The sequence below is a fragment of the Thamnophis elegans genome, chromosome 2 (genome assembly GCF_009769535.1).
Source record: "Thamnophis elegans isolate rThaEle1 chromosome 2, rThaEle1.pri, whole genome shotgun sequence".
NCBI classification, from domain to species: Eukaryota; Metazoa; Chordata; class Lepidosauria; order Squamata; family Colubridae; genus Thamnophis; species Thamnophis elegans.
The window spans coordinates 62,788,419-62,811,087 of record NC_045542.1 but is presented as its reverse complement, the minus strand read 5'-3'; the positions used below and the strand labels follow the sequence as shown (position 1 = coordinate 62,811,087).

Here is a 22,669-nt window from a genome sequence, read left to right as displayed (position 1 = left end):
GCTGCGCATGCATGTGCATGTGACTGTCCTGCAATGCCCCAGCTGCTTGGTGAGGTCATGCAGGCGGCGTACACTATGCGTGTGTGCGCAATTGGCCTGTTTCCCTCAAAAAGAGATAAGGAACGCAGGCAAGTGGGTGGGCCCACCGAAACACCATTCCACTACAGTGGTTGCTGCTCCCAGCTGCCACAGGTATGCCCATACCTGGCCGTACCACCCGGAACCCACCATTGCTCCCCAGATAATAAGCCCAATCAGGCTTTTGAGTGCATGCACTAAAGTAAGCCCTCTCCTGAAAATAAGCCCTCCCCAGAAATATTGCAACACAGCAGCAGCCATGAGGTGACCATGCTTGCTGCCTCCTGCACCTCAAAAATAATAAGACCACCCAGAAAATAAAGCCAAGTGCTTATTTTGGGGGTCAAAAGAAAATAAGACCCTGTCTTATTTTTGGTAAAACATGGTATATGTGCACTCACCGAAACAAGAAGACGACTCAACATGATTTTTATTTTGCTACTTCTTGTGGCTTACAAAATTTTGAATTGTGCGCTTTCCTAGAAATTGTAGAGGTTTACACAACAATTGGGATGCAGTGGCTCAGTGGGGGATGCGGTGACTCATTGGAGGATGCGGTAGCTTAGTGGCTAAGAGGCTGAGCTATCCTCGATTGAGTCTTAATAATAAGTTTTTTTTCATAAAATTTTAACCAGGATGTTTCCCAACAATTGGATCTCATTTCCCAAAAACATAAGTCTCTGTTGTAGTTATCTCCACAACATTTGTTGTTAAAAAACAAACAAACTCCAGGTTGAAATGCAACCGCTTAACACATGTTTTCCAGTTAGATACAATACGTTCATTCCCGAATCTCCATCAATCTTCTTAAGAAAGTCCAGTTCATTACTCATCAGTTTTGTCAATTATCCGTTTTTCGAATCCATGTCTCTTTCAGCCTTTTACAATAAGCCTGCAGTTTTCAGACCAGGCTCTTTCCCCTTCCAATCTGCCAGTAACAAACTAGATATCAATCCAATGTATTGTTTTTCTGTGCGAAAGTGGAAATAAAAAAATAACACAATGACTATTTCCACCTGTAAAATGTTTGGAAAAACCATGGGAATCCTATTATCAAAATCGATTAATGGCCTAGAGACTGTAAAGTGATATTCTGAGCCAAGTGGTGTTTTCATTACTCATTACTTCCCATAAGTAATTAAGGGGGGAAAAAGGACTCCTGATGTAAAAATATCTGTTGGTTCAGAGATAAAGCTGTTATATATTTCAGTCATCTTGGTGTCGTAGTGTATTTGGTTTTACGATGACAAAGAATCTATTATTTCCTTGTAGAATTGTTTGGAAAGCATATGATAATAAATGGAACATAGAATTAATCTATATTCAGTGGCATGCAGAACAGCTAATTTATTTTTATATTGCATCCCCTGTGAATGGAATCATTTGCTTAAAAGACTCTGGATCTGGGTAACATTGCACTGACATACTCCTCCCTAAATTTCCTTAATGGGTTCTCATTAACATGTGAGACATTGCAAGCATTCTCTCTCAACTACAAAATACAAAGCTGCAGACAATCTGTATTCACTATCTGTCTGAGGTGGAATGAAATGAGCTGACAGAGCTGCTCTGAATGTGGGTGTAGCTGAGTAGATTTTTTTTTTTTTTACAAATTTGTTGAATTTCCAAAGAATGAAATATGGATCTTTGTATTTGCATTAATAGGTGTAAATACAACTCTCTCTCTTGGTAAGCGCTCTTAGTTTATGATTTGAATTCTCAAGAGGCTGCAATGCACCTCATGAGTGTTTCTGAACATAAAGATCTAAATACTGATTCTTTAATTCTAAATTTCAAAGTCAGGAATAAGATGGCAACATGATGCAACTGCACTTTTGAAAAACACGCAGGTGAATTTTTTCATTTGAAAACTTGGGATTCTATTCCCCAAGGTTCCCTTTACATTTTGATCACTATCGTAGTTTCATTCTAGAGCAAAAAAGAGAGAATATCTCTAGTTTCTCTTATACAGAGGTGATAATAGATGAAATGAAATTCTCAGACCCAAGATTGGTTGACGAACCCAATGCCATTGGGTTTACTGTGACTTCTGAACTTGGACTGGTTGATTCCTTAGTATCCTAAGCAAGAACAATATTTATTTGTAATAATTTTACCTACGTATGTAAAGCACAGTCCGGCTTGCTTGAAATCTTAAGGGAAGAAATCTGCAATGAACTCAATTTTCTGGCAGAAAAAAAAAATCAGGAACAGCCATAAAGCAGGGTTTCATTAGCCATAGTTTCATTACTGTAGGTCGGTGTAATACATGTGCTGTATTCATGAAGGTATTGGACCAGGCACAGGGAGAGCTAGGCTCAAGACCACCTTTAGCTGTGAAGTTCAGGGGATATTCTGGACCAGTGTTTCTCAACCTTGGCAACTTGAAGACGTCTGGACTTCAACTCCCAGAATTCCCCAGCCAGCTGCTCTGGACCATTATTCTTTCTTAGCCCAACCTACATCACAGGGGTGTTGTTAAAGGGAAAAATTGGAGAAGGGAGTGCTTTGAATGATGCCTTAAAAGCGTATAAATCCTAATAAATAAAATGGGGGCTGCACATTCACAGTGCCAAGTGCAGTATAAAAAGCCGCTGAGAGATCAAAGTATGAATACCGTAGTTCCAACTATTTCATGTCTTAGTGCAGTCATAAATCCTGGTGCTAAACTACTTTGTCTATCCCTTCTGATGTGGGCTACAGGAAGGGTCTGCCACCTTTCTATCTTACAGCTCAATTTAGATTTCAGTGCACTCCTGTTTCTTTTTGAGGCATTCATAAATTTACCCTTCTAACAACGGACGGATTCATATTATGCACGAACTATTTTTTGCTTTAAAATCTGATTCACATTATAACTTACCTATCGCGTATAAGGAGCCTATTGCTGGATTGAATACAGTTGCCTTAAAACCATCAGGGTTTTCCCGAGTAAATATATTAAAGTTACTTATCAGATGAAACTGAAGCAATCAGAAAGCAGGGTATGGATTTCAACAGAAGCGTAAAGCGGAGTGAAGCTCTAATTTTATTATTTGTCCTCCTGGTTTTATAAGCGTTATAGTGCTCCAAAGACAAGCAAGTTGTTTATTTCCCTTGTGGGATAGAAAACTCCATCTGTATCTGATACACGCAGTGTGATCCGGCACCTCTTGCATGAGGCAAGGGGAGCCTATGAATGAGCATGAGGAAAACACACAAAAAAGTTAAGCATAGAGGAGTTGCCCCAGCACAGTGAACGGCTGGCCTTTTTTCTCCAATAATCAGCCACAGAAGATGCCTGTGGAAAAGCATAAAACCCACATAATGGTTGTCATTGTTCACCAGTCTCCCTGCCTCCTGAGACTCCCGCCCCATGCACACACTTTCACAGCGGGAGGATCAGCCCCCTGAATGAGCCTTATCCTCCCCTACCCCAAAACCCCACCTTGGAAACTGCGGATCAAGCATCTCAGGCCAAGCTACATCATAGTAGCACAAATACTTGGTTTTCTACTTGGGTAGAAACAAGTAGCTGGACCTGCCAACTATTCCCTGGAGCCAACTCTGCCTCCGAGGAGAACCTAGGCCTTCCCAAGAGCTGTAGTCTGTCAAGCCTCTGTTAGCATGTCTGGCATATCAAGCAGCTGATTCATGGGCATCAGGAGGAGGACCTGGTAAGTGCCCTCAAAATGCTCACCCTGTGTACAGTTTATCTTGCAGGAAATCCATCAGATAGAAAGTCGTGGCTCCGTTGCTTCAACTGGATGAAAAAATACCACACCATCTTTTTGGTGATGAGGATTGTCTTGTTTTGTTTCCCACAACATATTTTCTGAGTACAATAACAAAGGCAGAAAAAGACGCACTTTGGTTTCTTCCACTGAGGACTGTCCTGCCACTTATTCATTTATAATACTTAACTTCTCTGTTTAGAATGAGGTGAGCTTTTTATCTTCCAAAGCTTGAGATTTGCACCAATGTAGATGATTTGGTTAAATTGCTACCCCTTGAAACCTTGAAAGATAAAAAGTTCACCTCATTCTAAATAAGGAAGTTAAGTATTATAAATTAATCAATTCCTACTTATAATAATTCTAGCTCTAGGCATTGCTGACTTCCTATGCACATTCATTCTTCTATAAAATTGGTTATTTCCTGGAAATAATCTAGCCAATATTCTTATGGTAAATAACACATACCCATGTTTCCCCAAAAATAACACCTGATCTTATTTTCTTTTGGGCTTGAAAATAAGCACTGGGGCTTATTTTTGGGGAGGTCTTTTTTTAAGTGCAGGAGCACTTGATGGTGAGCATGGGGTCTGACTGGAGTGGGAGAAGATCTACTGCTGGCTCCCCCCTCTCTGTCCCACTGTCTGTTTGCCCACTGCTGCAACGGACCAAGCTCTCTGCATGCCTTGGCCTCCACCCCTCTGCCTGCTCGCCCATAGTTGCTACTATGACACTTCTCAGCTGTAGCAGGTGCTGTGCTGGCCACCAAATGCTGCTGCTGTCCCTGCTGGGTTCTTCGTCCTCCTGGCAGGTGAGTAGAGACTGGGGCATGGCCTTGATTGAGGCTGTGGTCAAGTAGACAGTGGGATGGAGAGGGCAGGGCCAGTGGTAGGTTCCCAAACACTTTTTGCCCAGAGGGAGATGAAGCTTTATCTGCTTGCAAAAGGGACACTTTGAAATGGAGCTACTTGCCCCTTTTCAAACTGTTCCCTATGCAAGTACACAAAGCTTTGAGTCTCCATCATTTTTCCATCTGGGCAAAAAGTATTTGGTCGCCTATGGGGCACTTGGGAATGGAGCGATTTGCCTGCCTCTCCCATCCCTTGTGCCTATTGCTGGTGCCACCACACAAGCTTCCTGCAAGCATCCTATGAGTCAGGCAGCCACACAGCATGCCCGGATTTCCCATCATCTCCTCCCTGCCTCTGCCTACATGCTCCGACTTATCAGTATTTGTGCTGAGCCAAGTGGCTGGTGGTCCATGGATGCTGTTGGACACTGTAAGCCCCCACATGCTTGCCGCCTCTCATGTTGGCCATGTCCATGCCCCCAGGCTTATTTTTGGGGTGGGTCTTATTTTCGGATAAACATGGTACATGTTTGAGATAATGTCATACAAATTTAAATATGAGAATTTTCAGAGATTTGTATCAATCCACTCCTTTGCTATGAGTTGATATATGGAGATAAGAGCTTTTGAAGATGTAAATAAAGGTGTAAATCTATTGTTCCATTAATATACTCATTATTATTTTTGCTGAGCTTTTTTGGAGAATCTGGTTTCTGGCAGGTATACATACACTCCTACATAGTGCTATTTATTTACTCATGCTTACATGTTGCAGTAAATATATGCATAAGCATATGCACATTTATCATGTTCACATATTGGAGGGAAAAGTCAGCAAGATTGATTTCAGCTGGAGGTAACAAACTGAGTTGAATAAATTATAAAGCTGCAAACTATAAAAACTAGGTAGTGGACAGGATTCTTTTTCTTTGTCTTTTCTTCCCATTGGGATGGATCTGCTTAAAATTAAGATCATGTTTATTTCAGGCAATGTAGTGATTTTTGAAAGGACAAATCAAGTTCTGATTTTTTTTTAAAACTTTGTATATTCTCATTTGTAAAATATACATTGTACAGCTAAAAAGAAACTATCCCAGGAATATCAATCTGGGGTTTTATGATTCTTCCTGAATTAACTCACATCATTTCCTGATATGTTCTTATAGTCCAAAATAAGATCATTGTTTATAGTAAGTTCAGTGTGAAGGCTTTCAACTTGCCAATATATTGACTATGCATCCTTACCTTTGTAGCAGAGAAAATGAGTCAATTAAATTAGGAATACATTGCAAGAAAACATACACTAGAGACATTTTAAAGAGTCTGTGCCAGTGATATAATCATAGGCAGAGCGAGTTTGGTGTAGAGGTTAAGGCACCACAATGGAAACCAGAAAACATTGAGTTACAGTCCCATCTTGCAACAAAGCAATTAGGTGACCTTACCTCAGTATCTCTCAGGAAGGAGACAAAGAGAAACCTTGCCATGAAAAACTTCAGGGATTAACTAACTAAATATGCTGGATAGTCCAGTGGTGGGTTTCCATTTTTTTTACTGCTGGTTTGCTTGTGTGCACGGGCACTAGCGCAAAAGCATCTGGGTGGAGCATCTGGCCACTGCCACTACTGGTTTGCCCGATCCAGGTTGAATCGGCAGAAACCCACCTCTGGGATAGTCCCCATCATTTTTTAAGCTCCAAAAATCAGATAGTTGCAAGCATAGACTAATCAGTAGGTCTGAATTGCTATTCTGTGGCTTAGTTCTAGCCATACTATACATGGGTTGATAAAGGAAGCTATCCCAGAAAACAACCAAGAGAGCATCAAGGACATCTCCCCACCCCAGTTTATTTATGCTAAATAGGATAGATTAAGAGGTCTGAATGACATGGTGACAAGGACCCATAGGGAGCAGAGTTAGGGTGCTGCTGCCAGGTAGCAATGGAAGAATTTCCTTTTGTTCAGGAAGCCAGCCAAACATGTCAAAAAGAAATCATAGAGAGCTGCCTTCTTCTGAATCACGCTATGCCCACTTAGTTCTGCCAATGATGCTGGGATGGGGAGAACAGCAAAAATGTTGACAAAGGAGCAGTAATGCTGCAACAGTGCAGAAAAGTTGACATTTGATTGATTGATGACATGCCATTAAGTCATTTTTGACTCCTAGTGTGACTCCTACCAGCCATGTAAGACAGATGACAATGACATTTATTTCAGTTTTATTGCTGGTGAATGTTAGCAGCTCTCTGATGTTTTAGATAAATTATTCCAGACCCATCTTCAAATATTATGTATCAAGGGGTTAGACCTTTCCCATGCCTAGTATTTACCACATTAGTTCTTTCCACGTCATTATGATTGAGGAATAAGCTGGTTCCAGGACTTACAACTCCAGCTCGTCTTCCTTTATGTGAGCTATTTATTGATATAGACTCTGCCCAAGTTCAGAAGAAAAACTATTTATCATACCACAGGATTTAACTGCTAAAGAACAAGGTCAACTTCACATTCCATTTTCTCCACTGATATGAATAGCAGACATTTCAAACTCCTCCTGACTATCCATCAGCCTTTAATCTTTACTCCTTTTTCTTATTAGGTGTATTAACATCACTCCTTTATTTTTGGATGTAGATGAATGGGGAAAGGTTGAAAGTATTTCTCATTAAGGCCATTTCCCCTATTGGGTAGCATTAAGCTTAAGAGGCTAAAAACAGTTACTGTATTGCCAGTGAATGCTGGCTAAGTGCCAGCTCAGCCCAAGGACAGGATATTTAGAAACTGGGCTTTCCAGAAAAATAAAAACATTGGTTTCCAATCTATCCCCCTCTGGGTGAAATTAGACTTTGCAGTTTAAAGAATATATTCTGTAAGTATGCAAAATATATGCAAAATATCCAATATTCTTTGAAGAGCTTTTTTCTGTAAACAGGTGCATGAAGAAAAGTGGAACATAAATAGCAATATGTGTCTGCTCTGGATCAAAAGTAGTTAAGATGTGTTGTAATGTGTGATAAGAGCCAAGGTGGCGCAGTGGTTAAATGCAGCACTGCAGGCTACTGCTAGATCAGCAGGTCAGCGGTTCAAATCTCACCGGCTCAGGGTTGACTCAGCCTTCCATCCTTCCGAGGTGGGTAAAATGAGGACCCAGATTGTTGGGGGCAATATGCTGACTCTCTGTAAACCGCTTAGAGAGGCCTGAAAGGCCTATGAAGCGGTATATAAGTCTACTGCTATTGCTATTGCTATTGATAGGACAATGGTAGCAGAACCCCAGACACAACAAAACCCCTATGATTTTGGCACAGTATAAAATAGCTCCTTAATGGTTACTTTGATGATAAAAAATGTTGCTGCCCTCCAAACTAACTAGACCAGGATTAGAAATGGGGGAGTGAAGGGAGGAGGGAACCAGGGACACGCAGATAGTTTGATAATTTCTCCAAGTTGGATAATTGGCTGTGCTGGAAATATGATTGTAATAAACAGGGATGTGTTTGTGACATACTGTGGTTGAAGTCCTCAGCTTTAGGACAAGCAGGGAGAAACTGGAAGGAATGTTAACATCAACACAAGGAGAGTAACAAACAACCAGTGAGTGAAAGACGTGCTTGAACCAGATGCAATTTTAATAATAAATGAATTAATCTCTGCGTAGAATCCCATGGGAAAGGAATTCACAGCCAGACAAGCAGGGAAATAGGGACTGGACCAGAACAAGGTTTGTGCTAGAGCAGTGATGGCAAACCTTTTATCCACCGAGTGCCCAAACTGCATGCGTGCATGCCCAAGGTGAAAATGTGTTTGTGCATGGATTCATGCATGCGTGAACATGCACATGCGCAGCAGAGAACCAAAGACCAGCTGGCCAGGGGGAGGCGGGAAAACACAGGCAGCACAGCAAGAGGTAAGATCTCTTTCTTTTGTGAACTTCTGTTTCGTCATTTGCAGGAAACAGAAGCTCACGAAAAAACGCCATGAAGATCTGACATGGGGGGACAGCGAGCATGCCAGCAGAGAGGGCTCTCTGCTCTCTACCATAGGTTCACCATCACAGTGCTAGAATATTGTTTTCATCCAAGAAGGAATGAACTACAGGCTACAGACACTGCATCTTTGTAGTGCCTAGAACTGCCTGAATGAGAAATGGGTAGCTACTTCCCATGGTACAGAAGTCTTAGAATCCATAGAATATAATTAATGACATGACATGAGCCTCCTGGAACAATAGTCAAAACCAGATTTCAGTATCTGATCATCCTTAAGGGAAGGAACACCAGACTGTCCTTTTGGTGCAAGGAAGGTTATGTCCTCATTTTAGCATGATGGACAAAAGTCTTCTGAGTCCCTGAAAGTGTAGATTTCTGAAGACGTTTCAGTAGATAGCTGGCTGTTGAAGAAGTACTTGCAATGAAGACTTCAGAAGTAACTGTTCTTAAATGAATGCGCTAAATATCCCTCTAGTTTTTCCCCCCTCAAATCTCCCTGATACTTTATGTCAGTAAATTTGCTACAAATATAAATTTAAGCAAATATAAATGTATTTGCTTAAAATATAAATTTAGAACAAAATTATGGTTTTATATGTTACACTGGGTATTATAGAAATGGATTCAGGTTCTGTATAGAATTTGCAAATTAACACTAAACAGAATTTCAGAAACAGAAGTTTTAGATACAGTTGAGTGAAAGAATGGAATTATATCGGCAGGAATTCATTTTAAAAATTGTGTTACAATTTCAGAACAAAGAATTAATAATATCATCCATCAAATACAAATAAGTAAACGTCATGCCTTTATTTCCCACTGGCAGCATGAACTAATGCTAGGAAACAAGAATGGATTTGAAAGTTTCACTGTTCCAAAACAGATTAATAAACCTTATATCAAAGCCGCATAATGATGAGTCAGGGGTTCATGGCATGGATTTGTGCAATCTCCAACATATTTGCAGAGGGCACCATTTTAAGAAAACTTGTTTGTGTTATTTTCTTGATAGTTTTTAGAGAAAGCAAAAAAGACTAACATTTTGATTAAAGTCTTATTAAAGTATCTTCCAAGGCAGAAGCTGACATCCAATGTTATAAAATGTGGGTGACCAGGAATTGTGGGCTTGTTTGCTATTTTATACATATTTGCTGATAATATATCTAGACTAGTGTTTTTCAACCTTTTTTGTGCAAAGGCACACTTTTTTCATGGAAAAAATCACGAGGCACACCACCATTAGAAAATGTTTAAAAAATTTAACTCTGTGCCTATATTGACTATATATAAAGTAATTCTCCCACGGCACACCTAACACTATGTCATGGCACACTAGTGTGCCACGGCACAGTGGTTGAAAAACACTGATCTAGACAATATAACATTTCATGCCAAATTTATCAGCATCTGAGAACCACCAAACTTTACCTCTCTGTTTTTCCTCCTTCCTTCCAGCTTGTAACTGCAACCTGCATGCCAGAAGGTGTCGTTTTAACATGGAACTCTACAAATTATCCGGTCGCAAGAGTGGGGGTGTTTGCCTTAATTGCCGACACAACACAGCTGGTCGTCACTGCCACTATTGTAAAGAAGGCTACTATCGGGATATGACCAAACCTATCACGCACAGGAAAGCATGCAAAGGTATGTGTATCATAAGACCAGTGCCCACAAAGAAAGAACAGAAGGAAACTGCAGGATTACTCCTATCTTTTATCTGTAAGATCTACAAATGTTTTTCTTCCTGCAGCTACCCTTCCATTCCTAATGATTGATTATCTGGGCATCAATCTCAACATTCCCATTTCTTTATTTACAACAATCTTCTCATCCATTCTATCTGCCTTATTTCCATGCATAATTGAATATTTACAAGCTCCAGTTGGGAACATGGAAGTGGAAGAAAAGTGGAACCTTAAGGTCCCCTCTCACTTTTCCCCAAGCCTTTTTCTTGGGGGGAAGAAAGTTGTTTACTGTCTCATTTCATTTACTGAGCTATAGGATAATTGGAAACACTGGTTTTTCTCTTCTACGGGAAGTATGTGATGTACAAACTTGTGCAATCCTTTCTAGACCACTCCTTCAGTTTTCCTCTTTTTTGTTCAATTGGTCACTTCTAAGTGAGATGGTTCCAATAAATAAAGTCAAACAAACAAACAAATAAATCAGTTTTTGGAAGATAGAAAATTTAGCAATATGAGAGAACGAGCTGGGAAAAGGGTTGCTAAAGAGGTCTGGGCAGTTTAATCCTGGAAGTGCCATTTGTCTGGACCATGACCTGTGTCCAAGAAACTGTAAAGGTTTCAGGACTTAAAACAAAAAGATCAGAAGTCTGTTTTGTTCAACTTGTCCCAGCTTATCAGCCTTCTTTCCTCTTCTTTCCCCCTTCAAACACACAAGCACAGACACACATATATAAATGTTGAATGGCTTGGAGCAGCTATTCAGAACATGTGTGACTTGTCAAGGAAAAACAAAGACATGGAAAAAGGGACCTCAGACCCTGAAAGAAGAAAGACAAAGGTGTGAATGGATTGTTGAGGTTATTCAGATCAGCAAATGGGCCTCTTACATCAAAAACAGGAGTTTGCCTTCCCTCCCCTTTGCACAGGTGTGCATACCAGCAAACACTAGGGTTCATTCACTAGGCTTAGTAATTGAGAGGACAAAGGGTGTTCTGCCAGTATACACAGAAATCTACATACACAAGGAGAAATATTAAATCGTTAATATAAAACTTTGTTCTCTGGGGGGAGAAACCCAATTTAAACCATTCAATGCAGATTATGGAGAAACACCAAAAAGCATTTAAAATCAGGGAGTAATTTGATGTAAGAATCTAATATTTCAGTGCTGTTGTAACTTCACTAAACACTCCCTTAAATGAATAGTTGTAATTTGAAAGCTGCCAGTACCACAGACTCGCTTCATATCTGGTGAAAGAAAAACACTGTAGACTTTCAAAATTATTGCATCAATACAAAAAAAAAGTATTTCACTGTCCATTCACCAAATGTCTTACTGTCATCATGCTTAATGACTAGATACTAAGCATTCAGTGTGTATTTCTTAGAAGAATATATTATCAGACGTAGCCTGTATTATAGGCAAGAAAGTGACCATTTCAAGTGAATATGAGTATATTTCATTGCCGTCATATCAACCAAACCATCACAAAAAAATGCGCTGACTATGAAATAATGAATACCTGCCTATGCCTGAAATTGCCTTTCAATCCTGTACTAGGCAGAAGGGTGGGCTAAATCAGGGTTTCTAAACTTTTTGCCATCATTCTTCCATTTAGTATATTCTTAATATACATGCCTTCCTTAACAACTCACACACCAAAATGAACACAATGAAATGAAACACCGAGAAAGCTGGATTTATTGAAACAGTGTTACATTAAAGGGTCCTTCACACTTCAACCCTGGACTAGATGGTCCTCAATGTCCTTCCCAACCTTAAAATCTATAGCTCTGAGAAATCAGAAATTCTGTCAGTCAGGCCTTTAAAGTGGCAAACCTTGCATAGTTTTGGTCTATATATCTGCTTTCACTGCCTCTCCATTGTGGACTCTCTTGGGGAAAATTCTTCAAGCCTGAATGCATTGCTACCTCTATTTAAAAGCATATTGTTTTCTGTCCTAACTGCAAATTAATACAAGGGTGAAAGGGGAGAAGGAGCAAAGGCCTGACAGAAAGAGTGAGGTAAAGTAATTTGCATGTGGTGACTGTATACCAGGAAAGAAGCAAGCAAGACATCCATTGTACATTCAGACCTTCTTGGAGATTTCTCTGCCCCAGAGCTTTGAGTAGATGCTGCTTTCCAGCCTCAAATATGATAGTTGGAATGTTGAAGCCTAAAAGTGAAGTTGAGCGTCTCATGCAATTGACAAGCTGAATTTGGAAAACCTCTGGCATAAATACAGTCTTGTATTATGATCCTATTTATGCTGCCTGGGCTCTTACAGTTTGGGCAGGGCCTTGCATTTTGGTGTAGAGTGTGTCCATGGGAGGCAGCTGTATTGTGAGCCCCTTTCATTCATCTGGTAGAAAGGAAACATGCCCCGCTAATGTGGGCCACTCAGAACTGCCTGAACCTTTTGAATCAACTGGGATTTTTCAGCTGCAGAAGGCTGGGGGTGGGGAGAGAGAAACAGCCACACTCAGCTGAATGTGGGCACTGAGGGGGGAAGGGGAAGAAAAGGCTGCTTGACATCATGGCTTGGCAGCTTTGAGTCCTCAAGAGCAAGGCAGCTCAGAGAGACCAAAGGAATTCAAGCCTGCGGATGGAGGAAAACCACTTTGACACAACAGGCTGGATATTTTTCATGCTGCTCAGCCTTCCTGAAGGGGATAAAATGCTCCTTGGTAAACTGTTGGCAGAGCAGCTACGCACTGAGCAGATATGTTTGGTAATAAGGCTGACACTTAATTTAAGGCTGAGTCCCAGACCAAGGAACAAAAGTTGCTCCCAACAAAAGAAAGCGGGTTGCTTTCCTAATAAAAATGAGGGAGCAAGTAAGATGCAAAGAAAGAGAGGAGGGGGAGGTAATGTTTCTTTTTTTTAATGCAACAATCTGTGAGAATCTCTCCATTATCCCATGTTAGATAATGTGGCCTTGAAAATCCAGAGTTCATTGTGTAGTAGAATGTCAGCAACAAATAAGTAAATAACCTACTATTCTAAGAGAATTCTTGTGCATATCTGCCATCAGCTACTACATAGATTAATAGTTATTTGAATGGGATTCGACAATCTTCCCATTTTGCAGGGATTTATTAATATTATTGGAGTTACATTTGAATACTTTTTTCCAGCAAGGGAGTGTAGCTTAGATTTGGCTTGTATTTATTACACTGGAAATCAGCTTAGGTTCAAAAAGCCTTTTTCTGCTCCAAAGAGCTTGAATAGTGATGTGTTCATTGTTGGCCATGGGTCTTGTTGAACAGCTAGCTGCAAAGGACAGTGCATAGCTTCACAAGTCACACTTTTTGTGTGTAAGAGCCACACCCCCACTGTCCTTATATAGGATTTACTAATAATACTTTTCTCCAAGCCAAGTCTTCTTGGATTTAATATTCAACCCTACCCAATTGGTGAAATAAACTTTCAGTTAAGAAGAAACCAGCAAAGACATTTCAAGGAAGGAAATCAGAAGTTCACTTCCTTATTTTTCTAACTAGTGTGTTAAAGTTCTAAAAAGCTATGATGAAAATTTCACTTACAGTGCAGCTGAAAATTTTGGGAACACTTCTGAATGTTCAATATTTTTTAATTACCTTAAAGCAGTGCAGCTTTGGATAATTTTACTAAATAGATACTGTAAATGATCAAATATAATGTTTTCACTTGTTTGTGTAATTGGGGTTTCTTTATCTATTTTTAGGACTTGTAGGGAGATCATGTTTTAAATCATATTTATGCAGAAATATGAACATTCATAAGGATTCACAAACATTCCAACACCACTGAATCTATTATTTGATGTGGAGGCAAATATTCTGAGAACATCACATTTCTTTTAGTGTGAAGGAAGAATTGAAAATGTGGGCAAAGAAGTTTCTGTATGTTTATTTCCTGAAACTGAAGTTTGTACAATGATGCTTTGCTTTTGCAGCCCATTGACATCTAGTTTCTATATCCTCTATTTTAAACATTCTCAGTAAAATAAATTATATAGGTAAAAAAATAATAATCTAGAACTGTTCAGCAAGCTCCATGTTGAAGCTTACAAAGCAGTGGGCTGGTTCACACAGAACAATCAACTATAATGTGGTTTGCTCTTTACTGCCATAGTGTGATGTGTAAACCCACCATTATGGTTTGGCAAGATATGTAAACCAAGCCACAGCATTTGTTCAACAATTCTAATTAAAAATCCTGGTTTGTCTTACCCACTAGGTTTAACATCAAGAGTATTTGACTTCTAGACAATTTTATAAAACACCATGACTAAACAATTAAATGTTCTTAGTAATAAGCCCCCATACTCTTTGCTATGTTACCTTTTTCTCTGTTGTCTTCCTCTTTGTGTTAGAGCTTTGCTTTAAAACAATATAAATGATGTTTAAGTGACCTTCACATAAATGGATGAAATATTTCCTACACAATATATTTATTGAAAATTGAGCCACTTCAATATTTTAGTTTTCTATATGCAGAAACTGAATCTCTGGCATCACATTCTATGTTTTACCACCCTCCTCAATTTTAATGAAGCTGCCTAGAAGGTACTTGGTCTCATTTTCAGCTTGTCCTTCTACACTACTACCTAAATTGCATTATTTCCTTCAGGTTTTTTTTTTAAATACAGCTTCTGGCACTCCAAGTAAGCTTCTGGATCAAAAATGTACATGACGGTTAGAAAACCACAAATCCCTGGGTAAAAACCATCTTAAACTCAGCTCTGTTCAAAATGTATAAAAACCAAAAGTCCAAGACATTTGGCCAGAACTGCCCTTTTGTTTCCTTAAAGCATAAGGAATAACTTTTAAGAAATTACACTGAATGTATTGAATGACTTGCACAATATTTGTTTCATTACAAGGGACATATTGAAATTAATTTGTTGAACAAAATTATTCTTTTCTAACCCCCTTACTTTCCCCTTCAAAGTCCTCAAGAAGACAACAAACCTTTTTAATGTTGTATTGAATTTCACTTATCTTATCTTGTTCCTTGGAAACATTTATGAAAAATGCTCAACGTGAAACAGCAAAGTACATGTTAGGTCAGCTAGGCAATTAGCGCAACATGCTTGAGCACTAAAAGTTGTCCCAATATTCAATGAATCCAAATGCTACATAAAGATAGTCTCTGTGTGACTCACTCTATAAAGCTAATTTGTTTCTATGCAGATGGCCATCCATGATCAAATGAAGATCACTGGTGCTGAGGATTAGATGACTGGCAGAACACAGATTGTGTGATCTGCACAACATTCTCCAATCCAATGCTCCCCCAAAATAGAGGCAATTATGGAGGAGAAAAGGGAAATAACAAAAACTGCATTGTGATGTCACAACTCAAGCTCTATCACTTATATACTCTTGTGATATCACAATACAAATATAAAAAAGTAGAGCTTGCAGTCATGTCACATCAGCTGTTTTGTTATTTTGACATCATCATGATTAGGAATAGATGTTTTTGCCTAGAAATTTTGAACTGCAAGTCTCATAATATCCCAGCTAGAGTAACTGGAAAAAATTCAATTTGTTAATCTAGCCCTTGGTACAGTTTCATCCAAACTTTGTCATTCCCATCATAACTCTAACATGGAAGGTTAGATTTTTTTACATGGTCAGATTGTGAAGATTCTTTTTAATGAAATATGTCAGAACTGATAAATACTAACTAGTGTTATGTGATGTACCAAGTGAAGATGAGAATGGTGAACATTTCTTTCTTTTCATCCTTGAGGGTTGCGAAGTTTTTAATAGATTTTTTTTTTAAGTAATCCTCCTACAATTGCTTAACTTTTTATTATTTAATTCACATTAATTTATGCAATAATTTGCACAGAAGTAGTGTTGTCAACCAGGTATCCATATTGCTTTTGTTTCATCTCTTAGTGCTGGCTGTTTAGAAAGAATTATACTAAGACAGATTTCTGAAAAACTATTAACCATTTCCATGATTTCTCTATTTATAAATATTAATTCTCATTGCAGCAGATAATTACCACAAAGCTGGGCTTTCCAGAAGTTTGGTTGGAATGAAGTTCATTTTATGAAATTAACCCACTTATTATGCTTTCCATGAGCTGTATACCATGATCCATCCTATGTAGCAGAAAATGTTCCTCCATAAGACTTGATTCTTTCAACCATTATGTCTTGCTTCATTTGCACGTGCATTTAATACATTTGCTGAGATATTTTACTTGCTGCTTTATGAAATTAAAAGCAATATCTACTAAGCAAGCATGCAACAAATTTCATCATTCTTATCCTTACGTTATGAATGTATGTGGGTTGCTTGTAAATAACTGGAGTTCTACCCATCGATTTTAACATGCAAGATGTACTAAACTGCTTTCCCTCATTCTTGTGCATTTCATTAACATTCCATGATACTTATTACTCATGCCATTATTTCTGAAGGAGCAATGGATTTAGGGCTGATAACATGGATGAAGATGGACATATCTACTCAGAAGTAAACTCCATTGAACTCAGTAGAACTTACCCCAAACAAAAATATCTTGTGTGTTACTGGCAGGTAAATTTCATCTTGAGAAGTATACTAAACTCTAAAGTCATATAATTTTTAGTAGTTTACAAAACATGAAAACAGAGGTCAGGCTTTAAAAACTTCTTAAATTAATCGCAAATAAATTGGCCTATGGGTCCCTTAAAAAAATTCTGTCCAATCCATGAGAAATAGAAAATAATTGTTCAATAAGCAAGATCTATTTAATTTGAATGGCTTAAAATAAATGTTTTAAATAAATCAATCAATTTGTAGAAAACAAAAAGGCACCATAATTGATGAGGTAAATATTTTAATAGCAAGCAATACTCCTCAGTCCTAATAAAATAATTATTGATATTGTTTTATTTATGAATTTTAAGAAAGATTATCTTAAGCTATGGAAAATTTTCTTATCATTTACTTGAAAATGTCTTAGATTCTACTATTTTTTTCTGAACAAAATTTTAGCAGTCTTCTCCAATTCTCTGCCATATGGAAAACCCTATACCAAAACAAATTAAAAACTTCTGGTAGACTAGCAAGCACAATGTCTCTCTTCCTGCACATAGCAAGAAAAGCCACACAACAGGAAAAGAGATGACAGATTGAGTAGGGGTATCACATAAAGTGGTGAGGTTGGGATCATGCCAAGGCCTTCCAGGGCACAGTTTGACAGTAAAAAGAGGCAAGTTGCCATGTGCTACTGGGTGGTCAAATTAAGAAATGAAATGCCAGCAGTTCAGGAAGGCATTTTGGTGAGAGAAAAGTGGTACGAATAAAGACCCATAAATTAGCACAAGAAAGAGTAATACAACTCATTGGGCAGTTAGTGCTGTGATTAAAGAATGATTGAAAACTCATGTTCTCACTGTGCCAGCCCTGTAATTACTAAAGAGTTCCAGGTTGGATCATAATACTTGCAGGGTATCTGAGCACCTACACTATATTATTTTCACTATGTATGTTATGTTTGGTTTTGAGTATATTGTATTGTTGAAGTATAAGATGCACCTTTTCCCCCTTAAAAGAGTGTAAAAATATTGATGCATATTATACACTGAATACAGCCATTTTTGGCCTCCCAAAGCCCTGCCCCTGTACCCCATTTTTGTGAAAAATGGGCTGTTTTTCACCAAAACGGGTGTGTTTTTGGCTTTTCCCATCCCCCAGAAGCACTCTGCAGGCTTCAGCAGGGTTGGTGGAAGGGGAAAATGCTCCCATTTTGGTGAAAAACAGGGGCATTTTTGCCTTACCCCAGCCCTGCTGAAGCCTGCAGAGTGTTTCTGGGAGCTGGGGAAGACAACTTTTTTTTCTTACATACCACTTCGAAATCTTGATGCGTCTTATACACTGGTGTATCTTATAGTCCGAAAAAATGGTATATCAAATTCTCCATTATTTGTATTTGTATTTGTATTTGTATTTATTAATGCTTATAGGCCGCCCTTTTCCCTGAGGGGACTCAGGGCGGCTTACATAAAATAAGGGGGGGGGGGTATACAGAGAATAGACACAACAATACATAGAAGTAAAATAGTAAGGAACATTCATTCATCATTCGGGTGGGGACAGTTATCTTTGTCCCCAGGCCTGACGGGCTAGCCAGGTCTTAAGGGCTGTGCGGAAGGTCTGGACGGTGGTGAGGGTATGAATCTCCACGGGGAGATCGTTCCAAAGGGTCGGAGCTACTACTGAAAAGGCTCTCCTCCGTGTAGTTGCCAGTCGGCACTGACTGGCAGATGGAACTCGGAGGAGGCCTAATCTATGTGATCTAATTGGTCGCAGGGAGGTAATTGGCAGGAGGCGGTCTCTCAAGTACGCAGACCCACTACCATGAAGGGCTTTATGAGTGATAAGTAGCACCTTGAAGCGCACCCGGAGATCAACAGGTAGCCAGTGCAGCTCGCGGAGGATAGGTGTTATGTGGGTGAACCGAGGTGCACCCACAATCACTCGCGCAGCTGCGTTCTGGACTAGCTGAAGTCGCCGGATGCTCTTCAAGGGCAGCCCCATGTAGAGCACATTGCAGTATTCCAGTCTAGAGGTCACAAGGGCCCGAGTGACTGTTGTGAGGGCCTCCCGGTTCAGGTAGGGTCGGTAGTGTATAGTCTTTTCACCATAACATCACCAATTCATCAAAGTATTATCCTCAATATGTAGGATTTTTTAAATGATAGTTGATGGATGTGATATTCAGAGATAACTGTGTTAGATTCAGTGGATGTGGGTCATGATTAAGAATTAGGCAGAAAAAGAGATAGATGATAGATAGATGATAGATAGATAGATAGATAGATAGATAGAGATAGAGATAGAGATAGAGATAGAGATAGAGATAGAGATAGAGATAGAGAGATAGAGAGATAGATAGATAGATAGATAGATAGATAGATAGATAGATAGATAGATAGATAGATAGAGATAGAACTTGATAAAGTCAGTCTAATAAATAAAGCACCTTCATTTGACAAATATTTTAAAAGATTTCATTATTACATGGGATTTAAGACTGGAACTTGGGAAATTTCCCATGCAGATATTATTAAGCATGTGACACAGTTCCTACTTTTTCTCCCTGTCCTTACCGGCTGTATGTCTTCTGTTCCCAAATTACTGAATTACAAATAATACAAGTGAATTCACGATATCAGTGAAAATCATTCTTGATCTTGCATCTCAGTTGGAACTCTCCAGAAGAGAAAAATATCTGACTATGAGCCAGCACAGACATAGCACTTCTGTGCTCTTCTTAAAGCAGTCCCAGGCTTCTGTATGAATCGGGGGAGGGGGAGTTGATTTTGCTTTAAGGAATCCTTTCACTGAAGTCAATGTGACTCTTAAAGCAGAGGTGCAACAGAGACACATGGCTAGATCAGAATAGACCTGAAATAGTATTACTCCATCTGAAAATTTAAGAGACTGTTATAAACCAAAGTTCCATGTATGAACAGAATAGGTATTGAACTGGAACTGTCTTTCTGAAGGTAAATCAAACATAGAAACAATTGCTGTTTATCAGAATTACCTCAAAATAAGTAATCATCTTTCTTTTTTAAAAAAAGAATATATTGTGATGAAGTTAGTATTTGTCAAGAATTGAACCTAACCATATTTTGGGGGATATGTTCTTTATAATACATTAATTCCCAGGTCAGAGATGAATGAAAAATGATCCTCTTAAACATAGTTCACCTCTTGTGTCACTCACTGTCTCTTCATAAATGAATAACAGACCTGTTGCCAAATAAATTAATTGTGTAACTAATGTTAAACTGAAGAGTTGCTGCTTATAGTATCACCTTGTTCTTGGATGCCCTCTACGGTAACAGAAATTCATGGATGCATTGTGATGCATCCGATTGTAATAATCGTAGTATTATTTTTGAGGCAAATTTGGTTTATTTTATAAAAAGTACACAACTGATAGTTGAAATGTGGTCTTAGACTAATACGATTTTCACTTTTGTCTTGTTGTGTGCCAAAAAAACAGGTTATAAAATGAGAGAAATGCCCCCTTTCTGTTTCTTCTTAAACAAAATGTTGATTTGCTTTTATTTCTTCCACTCTTTTTCTAAATGTAGACCTTCCTGAGGCAGCATCTCTCCTGCTGTGGCCAAAATGTGGAACTGCTTCTTTAAGCCTCTTTGATTAATTTCAACTCTGATATTTGCCAGGCTACTGATACTAATGTAATCCTATAGCAAAGTTGGTGTAAAACTGTAATGCACCCTGGGAAAAGACTTCCAGGCTTTTGATGAAAAAATGATGAATGATATGAACCATGAATGCACTCATGTTCCATTTGCCAATGTAAACCAAGTGGGGAGCAGTGGAATTTAACATATGGAAAAGGCAGTAAGCTGGACAAACTTTAAATTTGGAAGGGCAATCTTGCTTGTAAATTTTAGCTCCCAAGATTCTCTGCCAAAAGTTAAGCTTCAGCGATGGATCATTGCTCAGCTTGTTCATCCTGTGCCAAATGTAGCAAGATCTGAAATCCCCTTTGTGAAAGAAAATAATATCAGGCCCTCAGCGTTTTGATTGCTCAGTGTTTTATCACAAATGTTTTGAAGGAACTTTTGAAATAATTATACAACTGTTGCTCAGGATAGGATCTGCAAGATCCATAGTGTCCCTGATAGAGATTGTTGCCTAGCCTTTGTTTATACTGTATACATGAAGTAGAAGATCACAACATCACAAGATTGCCTGTTATGTAGGTAAACAACTTTTAGCCAAACCATGTTTTCTCCCAATGTCTAAATAAAATCTGCTCCTTGCTTCCCTCTGCCCCCGCTTTTGGTCATACACTTTAGAGCAGTGTTTCTCAACCTTGGCCACTTGAAGATGTCCGGACTTCAACTCCCAGAATTCCCCAGCCAGCAAATGCTGGCTGGGGAATTCTTGGAGTTGAAGTCCAGATATCTTCAAGTGGCCAAGGTTGAGAAACACTGCTTTAGAGCAATAAATAATTCTGTTTCATTTTTGGGAATAAATTGTTAACACCATTACTTTTTATTTTTTTCTTTTAAAACGCTTTTAACTGCTTGTCTTCCTTCCTTTTTTCTGGGAATGTTCTTTGATCGATATATACAAAAAAAACCCTCTACTGATTTTAGAATGATAGAGCATTCAAAGTACTGTTCACAGTATCATAAAACAAAACTCAAATATAATATTTAACTAATAATAAAATTAATAAGCCACGGTGACAAAAGAAATACAACATTTCTGAAATGCACTTTCAGAAGATCAATTCATATAATCAAGCATCAACATAGAATCAATGTCATGATCACTTTAAGATCTGGAGGAAATTCCTTTTCTGCCAAATCAAAATAATCTGGATCAAAATTAATAAGACAGGTACAGTTAAAATGATGTTAACTCAATTAGTAAACATGCTGTATTTCAGGTTATTATGTTAATAGTGTGTTTCAGTCATTTCTGCCACTGGCTGTGTTTTAAACAGCTGCCTTACAATGCTTCTTAGACCCACAAGGAAGCTGCTGCAATCTTTGCTAATTTAAAGTTTTCTTTGCTTTACATCGGACACTTTGATTCTTTGTATATAAGACCAGTGCTTCTCTTTCTCACAACCCCCTCCTTTGCCACCCTGCATCCTTGGTTTATTTGCTTGAAAGAAGGAAATCTTGATTTCAGTATAAACCTTTGAAAGAAAAAGAATCACTTATGAACTTCTGCAACAGGGGTTTAAACTGAGCACTTTCTTGAAAATTCAGTAGAGGAAAAGTTTACGAGACATTAGAATAAAGTCATGATGATGCCAAAATCCCTCCTTGTTGCAAAAGGCTGTGGGTTCTACGTAAGGGGATGGTTTCTCATGTTCTATCCATGTTGCATCTAAAATAATTTTGTGTCAAGATTGTGTCAGTTGCTTTTGAGACCTTTAACTCTTTGGATGTTGTTGTTCTGTGGTGGACAGTTTCTTGTTTAACAGGTTTCCTCTCCTGTCTCTAAAAACTTTGGTTTCTTTCTATAAAGGATGAGAGGCAATAATAGAATCAATGCCTGCCTGCTATTGGCCAGTTAAATTTACAGCTGTCTTTCCCAGCATTCCTGACTAAAAGTTAGAATTAAATTTAGGGTTAAAAAGAACTTTAAGAGAAACAAACAAACGAAGAGAAGTAGTAGTTGTTTGTCAAATGAACATTTGTTGGTTCTGCATGGTAAAGTCCATTTTACCATGTAAAATTCCCAGGTCCCTTTAATGCAAGCCTTTGTACAAAATTATCTCTGTATCATGATTGTTGTCCCTTTTTGTTACATTGTAAACTTAAGAAAATTATCAAGTGAACTCATTAGACTGGCAATTCA

The 22,669-nt window shown here is 38.6% G+C and overlaps 1 protein-coding gene across 1 annotated transcript in view; it reads left to right on the top strand.

The window, feature by feature from the left end:
* Positions 1–22,669, top strand: part of NTN1 (netrin 1) — a 119,664-nt gene that overhangs the window by 53,258 nt on the left and 43,737 nt on the right. The window contains exon 2 of the mRNA XM_032211429.1: positions 10,085–10,273. Coding sequence (XP_032067320.1) covers positions 10,085–10,273 — 189 coding nt within the window. The remainder of the gene's footprint in view (positions 1–10,084; positions 10,274–22,669) is intronic.